The sequence below is a fragment of the Cricetulus griseus genome, chromosome 4 (genome assembly GCF_003668045.3).
Source record: "Cricetulus griseus strain 17A/GY chromosome 4, alternate assembly CriGri-PICRH-1.0, whole genome shotgun sequence".
Lineage (NCBI taxonomy): Eukaryota > Metazoa > Chordata > Mammalia > Rodentia > Cricetidae > Cricetulus > Cricetulus griseus.
Genome location: NC_048597.1, coordinates 211731671 through 211743100, shown reverse-complemented (window position 1 = coordinate 211743100; position 11430 = coordinate 211731671). Strand labels below are relative to the sequence as shown.

Genomic DNA, 11430 nt, shown 5'->3' with positions numbered 1-11430 from the left:
TGCTAGGAACACATGTATTGTTTAAGCTTCTAAAAGAGGGGTAAGATGGAGAAAATGTAGCACAATCGATAAGCAAATAATTATTCATTAATGTGGGAAGTAACTGCCTTATAATCTTCCGAGTGTGTTGGAAGCTCTAGTTTACCGTTGGAGTTCAGGTTTGTCTTACTCTATCCCTGTGCCATCTAGAGAAAACAAATATAAACAAGCATACACAGCACCATGGTGCCAGGAGACAGTGATCATCACCCACACTCTACCATTGAGTTAGTAAACTGGTACCAACCAAGGCAGGGACAGAGACACAGCCGGAACTGTACCTCAAGGACAGTTCAGAGCTACACGAGCCGCCTTCAGCTGCTGGGGGTGGGAGTGTAGGACACCCTTTCTAAAGATCTGGTTTTGTTCACACTGGGGACAGCAGAGCCCATTTTCTTGGTGTTTCTGCATTTATACGGGTGGCTCCTCACTTCTACCTGGGCCTTGGCTGCTTCTACATCAGCTCTGTGGCCTTAGTCAGAGGCAGAGTTTCTAGGAGCCATCTTTGACCACAATCAGGGAATATTTAGCTGTCCAGTCTCAGAACCTTAGGTGCTCTCATAGACATTTTTATCTGTTTCCAGAGTCCCACCTTATCTAGTAACCACACAAACTGAGCTTTCCAGGCCTGAAGGCCAATGTTCCAACCTCCCCTAGTGGCTGTGTAGCCCAAAGCTACTCTACAGTCCTCACAGGTGTTCCAGGCAGTCTGGCTGGTAGCAAAGTGTGAGTATAGAATTTATCACCTTGGTGGAAGGGACTAGGAGAGAAGCCAGGTTGTGTAGAGCAGTAGGGACTCGACCCTAGCTATGCTTTCTCCACCCCATGCTTGCCACAGGGACTCGACCCTAGCTATACTTTCTCCACCCCATGCTTGCTTGTCATAGGTTTATTCCCCTAGTTCTAGTGGAAGTCAGGGGTGAGATTAATGAATTCTGAGCCTGGAGGGTCAGCGGCTCACCCGCCTTCCACATCACAAGCCCTCCCAGTAGCTGGAAGGGCATCAGTGTGCAAGGGCTGAGATGTGCTTTGTCTCCTGAACACTGGCAGACACTCTCTGCCAACTCTGTTTCAGATGCTCTGAGAACTGAAATTGGTTGGCTCCAGGCCACTGTGAGCTAGGCCCAGGAGCCCTGTGTGGCTGCTGAGCTGGTCTCTGCTGCCACCATCAGGATGCACAGAACCTGCTGCCTCCTGTTAGCAGGTTCTGGCCAGCCATTGGTCACTGCTCACCCTCTGGGTTGTCACCATTTGGAGACTCTGCTGAGCTCCCTGGCCTGTCTCACACTATGGAGTGTTTTTTTGGTTTTGTTTTGTTTCCCCCCCCCCCAGCCATAGCCATAGCCTCCAGAAGCTGGAGCTTGGGGGAGGATTAGATAAGGAAGCCAGGGACTCTGCAGGTATGCTGCACCGCCAATCCAAGTTCAGCCTGACAGGGCCAAGGAGAGCAGCTCCCAGACCTTGGCAATGCTTCTTGCCCCAGAGCAGGTATCCCTCTAGACTATGGGCCATTAGTGAGATATTCCAAGAAAAGACATGTTATAGGCCCATGATACTTCACTGTGTTCATTGTTCGGTGACTTTAACTATGAATGCATATAATACACAGACATATACCTTTATATGCATTGTACGTGTGTGTGCGGGAGAGGTAAAGTTTTACTCATACGACTACCTGGCCTTGTAATTACCGCTTAAAGAAAACTTGGGTTAGATTCTTCCTATGAAGCAGAAAAGACTGACACAAAGGAAGTGTGGCTAGGCTTGTTGAGGACAAATGGGAGAAGGCTACAGCAAGGTAGAATTGTCCATGGATTGTCACCCTGCCCATAACCTTGTCAAGCTAAAATAGTTATCTCTGGGCTTCAACGTAGTGTCCCCTGTAAGATTCCTAAACACTTAATTCCCACACACCAGGATGAAGAGCCAGACACTAAGCCCCTAAGTTTCCTTAGGCTTGTGGCCTTAAATCCAGGCCTCATCTGCTGCCACTTGAATCCTTCATGGAATGCCCTTCAGTGCTAGAAATGGCTTATGGAATCAAACACACCTGCCCACACACCCAGCCCTTACCTCTTGACTGTGGGCTTAACCTATGTTCCTGTGCTTTCTCTTCTCTTGGATGAGAGCGGTGCCTGCTTAAAGGATGTTCAGGTCCCTTTAAGCGTGAGGCACCAAGATGGAATCAGGCATGCAAGGCAGCTATAAAACATCCAGGAAGAGCTAGAGTAAGCAAGGCAAGCCATAGGCAGCAATGCAGGCCTCATGCCACGGGAAAGTAAAATGGGGACTAATGATGGAGCATCTAAGAGCATTTCACCTGGGCCAGTGGGAGTCCTGGTGCTGTGGTGGGCTCCTGAGCATGCTCTGATGCCCCTGCCAGAGTCATTCATGGTGCAGGCATCGGATTCTAGACCTGCAGGACAGAGGAGCGCCACTCATTCCCTGTCGAGCCTTGGTGGCTGTTGCCTTTGGAGACATGAAGCAGTTGGTTCTTTGGCTAAATGGATACATGGGTCACACCTTGTACTCACTGTGTAGCTTACAAAGGGCTTCTAAGGCCACACTGTGTTCCCTCCAGTGTTCAGAGGGACAGGGGACAATAAGCATCTACTTTAAAGGTTACCAAAACCCGGGTTCAGGCTGGGTGACCTTGGATCAGCATTAACTCCAGCAGCCTTCAGTTATCTCTTCCCTACATGGGAAGAGTAACCATGCCTTTGTCACAGTGACTGTGTGGGCTGAAAAGGCCTGCAAACTACACAGTTCTCAGTGCATATTAGATTACTTAAGTCCCATCTGTACTTTTCTCTCTTGGATGGAGGTCCGAACACTGGAATAAAAGTTCTAAACGCGGCAAGAGCATTAGCCTGAGACCATCACAGTTGTGGAGCCTACTGTGTCTTTCTATGTACATCTCTTGTAGTAGGTACGTGAGAAGTCCTAGGTGGTTCCCAAGAGAAATAGAAGCCACCAGACCTCCCACAGACAGGCTCACTGCACTTTGCAAATACCCGGGGTTCAGAGACAGTGGTGGTATAGCGTCTTAGACACAGCAATGGGCGTGTTCTGCCAGGTCCGCAACATGGCCTTGCGAAGTTCATCTCTCTGGGTTTCTACTCCCTGCTGTTCAGACTGTTGGGTGGGAAAGTCACCAGATGCCGGACAGAATTCTGCTGCGTGCAGGATGTACGTGTAAGCTGCACTGAGGCCATGAGGTCAAATGACTTACTCAGGTTTGCGAGCATTGTGTTAATGTCCGGGTCCTAATTCTAACTTCTACAGCCCTCTGGCCACAAGACTAGGCAATTCTCTAAGACTTCCTTCTCTGTCTCTTTGATCTTGCTTGCTTGCCTGTGACTACTCAGTGGGTCCAAGGCACGGATGCCCCACCTTCCTTAGAGACGTGGCTTTTGAGGACATTTTCCCCCACTCACAATCTGTGGCAATGAAGTGTGCAATGTGAAGTCAGTTACCCTCAAAGGGCAGCGAGAGAAAAGTGCCTGTTTATCTCTGGCAACGCTCCCCTTTCCCCTGGGCTCCAGCGTTAGCAGAGCTGAGAAAACCTCTGACTTCCAACGCGTTCCATTTCTGTAGGGGTTTGGCTTCACTGGCTTGAATTGCCCTGGCTGTTTTCTCCCTGATGTTTCAGAGGCAGAGAGAAACTGGTGGCTCTGAGGAATAAAGCTAACAGGAAGGGAGAGAAGGGACCAGTGGCAGCCGGCTGTGTTCTTTGGACTGTGGTGTCTCCCAGAAGAATGAAAAGGCAGCCTAACTGTGCCGTTTCCACATTGGGCTTTGTGGCCCCTGCTGACCCTTTCTTTCAAGCAGTGAGGAAAGGGCTTTAGAAGGATTCAAGGGAAAGACAGATCCACAAAATTTGAACAATCTGATGCCATCCAGTCTCTGAAATCCCCTTGAGCCCATTCTGCAGTCCCCTCCCCGTGTCAGGGACTGTTCAACAGTGCTTTAGAGGCCTGTGGGAAGAAGACTTTCTGTCCAAAACAAATGAGGCAAAATGCAAATGGGAGCTGCCTCCTGACCTTGTTTGGAGATGATTTCCAGGGTGCCAATGGTGGGGAGGAAAGTGACAGAATGTTCAGGTGAGCCCCCAGGGGTTCTGGGTTCTGAGGCTCTGAGGTCTCAGCTCTCACAAATGTGCCTGTTTGTACAGCTGCTCTGCACCCTGACAACATACCCACCCTACATTGCTCAAACCTTTGGACCAGTTCTGAGGGAGCTGGCTCTCTGCTGCCCCCTGGTGCTGGCCTCTGAGCAGAGCAGCCTGAGACCTCATTCCCAGGCACGGAGATGAGTGGCACCTTCAGGATGTCAGTCAGGTACATGCAGTCCCCACCCATCCCCTTCACTGTGGAGGGTTCTGGTGATGGTGAACCGAGGCAGGACATACTCACCCCTCCCTAGCTGCTCCCCCCATGGTGTACCACCATTCTGCTGTGTGAGTCTGGACAAGGCAACCTGCCTCTTCAACCTCAGACGCTCCCTGTACTAAAGCCACTGTTTGCACCTGATTCATCAACAGTGCCCAGCCACACTTATTCCTCCAGGACTCTTCAGTCTCAGAGACTGAACAGGCAGGGGTCACATAGCATGAGGGCAGGCTGAGAAGAGCCGTGCTGCAGTCACATTAGCAGAGTGAGCCCTAGTGTAACTCTCCGGCAGAAACCCAGGTTAAAGACCAGAAACTTTGGATTCCACACATTCAGATTTGCTCTTAAGCCTACTGATAAAATTACTACTTCTCTATCTGAAAAGTATGGACTTTTTAACATTGACCCTTTGAGGTCAAAAGGAAAATTTAAGGCAATCAGTATCAGTGTCCCTGGAATGTAAGACCTGTATGACTGAGTGTTCAGATCTCTCTAAATGAGCCTGGGGGTTTTGTCTAATGTGTCTGTCACCCTCATACTGATACCTTCCCAAAGAGCAAGGCTCTGGGCGCACACACTGGTCTTTGCAGCAGGCTCTGGGGAGCTCTCCACCAGACCAGCAAAGCCCTTGCTTGACTCACACTAGAAACACAGCACTGCAACAACCACAAATGTCCCCCAAATGCATGCAGCCTCCCTTCCCCAAGCCCTGGGGTATGCCTCTTAACACTGCCCTGGCCTCCCCCTCCTGACCTCCCCACATGCTCTCTGCCATATTCTCACACACTCCTGGGCTGTCCACACTTTGGTCCCTTCTTTGCATGTGCTGGTCCCAAACCCTGGAACATACTGCCCGTTCTGCATGGGGCCAGATCCTCCCTGTAATGCCAGTTCCCTTGCTATGAGCCACCACCAGGACTAAAGCAGCCTCTCTCGGCCATTTTGTCTTCACTGGATAGTCATCCCTATGGAAATCACCCGATTCATTTTATTACCCATGTATCACCTGACCTCTTTCTGCAAGCACGCAGTAGGATGGATGTTTAGGAAAAACAGCGATGACTAACAGTTTCTAGCACACAGTAGGTACTCAACATAAAGGCAGTGGTTGAAAAATCAACTAAATAAGTGGAGGCTAGCACAGTTATTGGAATGCTTGTCTTACATGAGCAAAGCTCTGGTTTCAGTGCTAGCCCTGCAACAACCAGGCCTGGTGACACAGACCTGCGATCCCAGAACTCAGGAAGTCAGGACATCCTCAGATACATAGTGAATTCAAGGCTAGCTTGGGATACGTGAGTCCATTTTTTTTTTTAACTGAACGAATGGGATAAGTGAGTGGGGACAGTACCACCTCCTCGGCACCCCACTGGGACTTAGGCAATTGTCCCCCTCCAACTCTGCTTCTCTGACTGGGAGTCTCTCCACAGCCGTCCTGTTGACAGTGTGCTGCATGAGAAGGAGGAAGAAGACAGCCAACCCTGAGAACAACCTGAGCTACTGGAACAATGCCATCACCATGGACTACTTTAACCGCCATGCAGTGGAGCTGCCAAGGGAGATCCAGTCCCTGGAGACCTCAGAGGTAGCAGCCCCACACCTCCACGCCCACGCTCCACAGAAAGAGCTGCAGAGTGCCTGCTCAGCCCTGAGGGCCTGCTCCTCCAGAGTGCTCTGTGGGCCAGGAGCTTCTCCCCCGGCCCCAGCCCAACTGCACTGGGGATCTGATTCTGAAACTAGAGCCCCTGGGGTACTTTCTTCACACTGAAGTGTGGGGAAGCTGTTCTCAGTCTGGGAATAAGTAACAAATGTTTGTTAAGGACTTGTTTGGAGGCAAGCGGTCTCTGAGGACTGAAGATGACAGCTTGCTCTCAGGGGACTTCCAATTCTGAGCTGTGGCTGGGAGATGAAGCTTGGTGTCATTCAAAAGCAAAACAAATTGAGACTAGTAATAGATGAAGCCCCACGGAAACCCGGGGAGAAAGCCCCACCCCCACCCCCCTGCAAGAGGCACAGGGAAGATTTTCTGGGTTTCACTAGGTCTGCCCTCAGAGGAAGACAGATACCTTGGAGAGATGGTCCAGGAGATGAGAAGCAGCCGAGTTATTGTGACAGTTCCCTTGCCTTCCCCATACCTCCATTCCCTGGGCATCTAGGGTGAGCTTTGGTAGCTGAATATTTTGTTCCCTTGTTCAAAACCCAGGTGAGCTTCCCACTTAAGGGTTAAGGTGGCCTCATATGATACCTACCCCTTTTTCCTCATTTGGCAAACTCCATTAATCTATGGCAGATATTTCTTTCCTCCATGGCGCCCCTCACAAGTCTGTGTGTGTGAACTGTCCCCTCTCCTACAGTCCTCTCTCCCTCCCCAGCTCACCTTTTTTTTTTTTTTTTTAATCTTGCACAGGGGCCATGCTAATCTTCTCTGTATTGCTCCAATTCTAGTATATGTACTGCCAAAGCAAGCACCCAGCTCACCCTCTCTAACCCACTTTCAGAACACCGCTTTGCAAGTCACGGTGTAACCTGCCAGGCTGGATGTGGCTCTCTTGCCAGAGCATCTCGGCATCCCTCCCCACCCCCACCCTCCCCCACAACCCCTGCTTTCCCATCCTGGTATGTACTGTGTGCCTATTTACTTAGCTACTTTGAGAGTTCCAGCCCGATGTTAACTCAATATCATGCTCCCTCTTCTTGGGCCACCTGCTTGATGGCCCTACTCCTGGCAGCTTCTTCTCAGTTTGGGGGTTTTAATTCCTATGCTGTCAGACCTGCCATCACTGAGTCCCAGGCTCAGCCACTCGAGGCTCCTCTAGTTTCTCTTAGGTGTAGGACATAGTCGCTGTTGTGCCACATCTCTGTCTGCAGCTCTGATGTCTCCCCTGAACTCAGCCACATACCGGCCTCATAGAGTCTCATTGACCCAATATGGAACCCTTGATGCCCATTCCTGGCCCCAGCTCCAAGCTCACCTGTTGTTCCCCGTGGCATACATGACACTTCTAGCCACCAACCCCAACTTGCATGTCTGTTGGCAGAGTCTATTGGTTCTCCCTTAGCATGAGCCGCTCTCATGCCTGCACATGGCCCTTCTCCTCTCTAACACTCTGATGGCTGCAGATGGCTCCGAGGATGCCCTTTCCGTTCCCCTGCACCTCCTGCAGTTGATGAGGACAGGAGCCAGATGATCTCTCCAAAGTGTGACCCCACTAGCTATGGATCCCAGTTCCCATACATGAGACACACACACACACACACACACACACACACACACACACACACACACACACGGTGGGGGGAAAGGAAGAATGGGAGGGGGAGACAAAGGAAAAGAGTAAGAGAGTAATCCCCAGGAGCCATGTAAAAATCCTAGTGTGAGGGTGCACAAGCTTGCCAGTAGAGGCAGGAGGATTCCTGGGACTTGCTGGCCAGCCAGCCTAATCAACAAACTCCAGTTCCCAGTGAGAGATCCTGTTTCAAGCACCTGAGGCTGACTTCTTACACAACACAGGTTGATTGTATGCATGTATGCACGCATGCACACACACACAGCACAGTTCCTCTTTCCAGTCCCTTCATGAGCTGGTCTCTCAGTCCCCTACCAACCCCCAGTCTCTCCTAGCCACCCTGGGCTCTCTGCTCTGCACAGAAAGCCCTTGACCCACAAGAGCTTTGCTCTTAAGCTTAACTGGACCTCTCCCTCTAATGCCTAGATCCTCACACTTCCTGTAGGTCTCCCTAAGGAGCCCTTCCTAGACTGCCCTAAGCCCATTAGAGCCACATCCTCATCATCCATCCCTGGCCCTGCTTGCTTTCTCCTTACAGCCCTGCTCACTAGGAGAATGCCCGCCTGCTGCTCTCTTGACACATTCATTTCCCTCTCCTTGCTAAAACAAAAGGGTCTGGGGCCAGGAGCCTTGTTTATCGAATTCACTCTTCTCCATTTGCAGCATCTAGAACTGTGCCTGACATGGCCCATGGTGGTCTGCAGCAAACATACAGTAGATGAATGAACCATGCATGAACAAAACCACCATGACTCACCCTACTCAGTTCAGAGCCTACCACAGTAGCCACTCAGTAAAAGCTAACAACCAAAGAGCAGGTAGTAAGACAGGCTTTCATTTAGGTGAGAAACCAGCACATATTTTTCTTACAAAGTAAGTGGAAAACCTGAGAAAGGTTTGAATCTGGGCAGTGAAGCCTAAATTTCTTGCATTTTCTCTGTAAATGGGGAAGTGGCCACTGAAGAGCAGAGCCCATAAACACGCGATAGAAAAGTTCCGCTTGGAGAACACTATGGTATTCTACTTGTGGAACCAAAGGGCTGGGGGCCGGGCTCCTGGTCTACAGGTGGCACCAGACTAGGGGACTCCCAGGAGAAGGGCCACCTAGCCACAGTCTCCAGAACAGAAGGCACCACAAAAGCCACAGCAGGAAGTATGCCAGATTTGGCTTCAAATAGTACCTTACCCCCACACACACACACCCGCCCCCACCAATCTACTCCCTCCGTTCTGCTGTATTTATAAAAGGACTATAATCTGTTCCAAAGCACTAAACTTGTGCTGTGTGAGGTCAAAATGTAGGTCGCTCGGAGCCAGGATGGAAACTGCTGGGGTCATCCATGCCCTGTAGACCACCCACAGAATGGTCCCATCCTCCTTCCTTCTGCACCCTGAGACATGCGCCTACCGTCCAGACGCCCCCAGATGCCTTGCCTACGATGTGCCTACTGCCCAGATGCCCCCACATGCCCTGCCTAAGATGTGCCTACCGTCCAGACGCCCCCACATGCCCTGCCTAAGATGTGCCTACCGTCCAGACACCCCCACATGCCTTGCCTAAGAAAGTGTCTCTGTGCCCTACTCTTTGCTGCTATGATGATGAAATGGCAGATCACAGAGCCCAAGGGAGCTTGGATACTTTTCTTCCCTTTCCTCGCTCCCGTCTTCTTCCCCCTCCATTGTCTTGTTTCCTAAATGCCTTTCTGTTTTCATGCAGTGCCCCATATATTCCCCCTATCCAGGTTCACCACTAGTCCATACCTAAAACCATAGACCTATACAAAAGCCAGACTTCAACCTCCAAACCCCTCACAACAGCTCAGCCCAAGAGCACAGTAAAGGACTTCTGTCTCTTCTCGTTAGAAAGGCCAGGCTTCCATGCACCCTCCTGGTGGGACTTGGTCAGGTCAGCCCTTGAGGGATATGCCTGTCTCCTGAAAAGACATCAATAACAGAGTTTCCTCTTCTCTGGGCCACCCATAAAGCAGCTGGTCCTCTTCCTTAGGAACTGTCTCTTGTTTAAAGAGAAACTTCAGGGAATGAATTGTGGCTTCAAAAAGAGGCCATTTCTGAGAAGTCTAGCCCAGGCAAGCATATACAGGGCCTTGAAATGGCCTGCAAGTTCTGGGACTTTGGCTGTTTGGTGTTTACTCAGGCACTGGCTGGTCTGTCTTCCCCCTAAGTTAACACCTGGATCTGGGAACAACTGCCATCAGTAGCCCACAAATGCTTGTAGTCCCTTGGCAGCCGAGATGAAAACCCTCTGGAAGCCTCCCGATTCCCTCTTGAGCAGTGTGGAGTGCCCATTTAAAGGCTTGTCCACCCTGGGGCTTAACAGACAGGTTGAAGTTTGGGGGGCAGGTGTGTTTTTGTTGTTTTTCTTGTTTTCACTTACTGCATAGCATAATGCTGCACAGAGATCTGGTCTGTCCATGTGGGTGCTTGTGTTGCTACAAGAAAGGGGGCAGTGATTCTCACCAGGCAGGAGGTGGGGAGAGGGGTAAGAGGAGGATACGCTGGGTTTTGAAGACTGGTGGGCCTGTGAGACTCTGAAGGGTAGTTATGGGATAAGTGATACCCATAGGTGTATTTGAAAAGGAAAAGCTGAGAATTTGCCTGAGGAAGAGGCAGGAAGTGGAGTCTGGAGTCCAAGGGCATCAAGTGTTGCTCACTAAGGCAGTAAGGGGTGTGTGTGTGTGTGTGTGTGTGTGTGTGTGGTGTGAAGGGTATATGTAGTGTTTGTGGGGTGTGTGTCTGTGTGTAGAGTGTAGTCTGTGTGTCTGTGTGTAGAGTGGATGTGTATTGTGGTGAGTGTGCGTGCATGTGTGCTTATTTGTTTGATTTGTTGAAGCAGTCTCTCACTATGTAGCCCAGGTTGGCCTTGAACTTGTCATCCTCCTATATGCTGGAGTAGTGTGTGCTACCACACCCAGCTAATACTAGTGCATTTCTTGAAGAGCTGTCAGCCTTCTTCCATCCCCAACTCACACCATCTTCCTCCCTCTCTCCCCAGGACCAGCTCTCAGAACCCCGCTCCCCAGCCAATGGCGACTATCGAGACACTGGGATGGTCCTTGTGAACCCCTTCTGCCAGGAAACACTGTTCGTGGGAAACGATCAAGTCTCTGAGATCTAGATGCAGCAGCCTCCGCGTTGCCACTCCCTATTTTTTGTCTCTAAATTATAAATATACAAATATATATATTATAAATATAACCTTTGTGTAACCCTGACTTAATAAGAAACATTTTCAGCTTTTTTTCTTAAGAATTGTCAACATCTTTTTTACAAGTGTGGTTTAAAAAAAAATTTACAGAATGACCCATGGCTTTATAAAATAAAGGTATTTCTAAGCAAAGCAGTTGCATTGATTGCTTCTCTTGACTGTTCTGGGCATGTAGGGGTCCCAGGAGCCCTGGGCAGGTGAGGAAAGAGACCAGTCTCCCATGGAAGCTTAATGTCATGATAGCCAAGTGAGTGGTCCTTTGTCCTTGAAGCTATGGTTCCCTTGACTCAATATATACGCATTTCCTGTCTCCTTGTATGTATACTAGAGGAGGGAACTGGTGCACCAAGGCAGAAGACACAGGCAAGTGTACAAAACGGAAGGGAACTTGCCACCATTGAATGTCAAATTTAATGGATCTATAGAAGACATCAAGGCATCATGGGGTTCCAGCCCCCAGATATCACCCCACAGGGTGCTCCCACTA

At 50.1% G+C, this 11430-nt stretch overlaps 1 protein-coding gene and 1 pseudogene across 10 annotated transcripts in view; one reads left to right on the top strand and one right to left on the bottom strand.

Annotated features, from left to right (window-relative positions):
- Tmem108 (transmembrane protein 108) overlaps window positions 1-11075 on the top strand; it is a 276755-nt gene extending 265680 nt beyond the window's left edge. For all 10 annotated transcript variants that reach the window (XM_027414342.2, XM_027414341.2, XM_035443900.1 and 7 more), the window contains 2 exons: window positions 5861-6015; window positions 10731-11075. In XM_027414342.2, coding sequence (XP_027270143.1) covers window positions 5861-6015; window positions 10731-10853 — 278 coding nt within the window. In that variant the 3' untranslated portion in view covers window positions 10854-11075. The remainder of the gene's footprint in view (window positions 1-5860; window positions 6016-10730) is intronic.
- LOC113833591 lies at window positions 6801-6899 on the bottom strand (annotated as a pseudogene).
- Window positions 11076-11430: the final 355 nt, after the last annotated feature.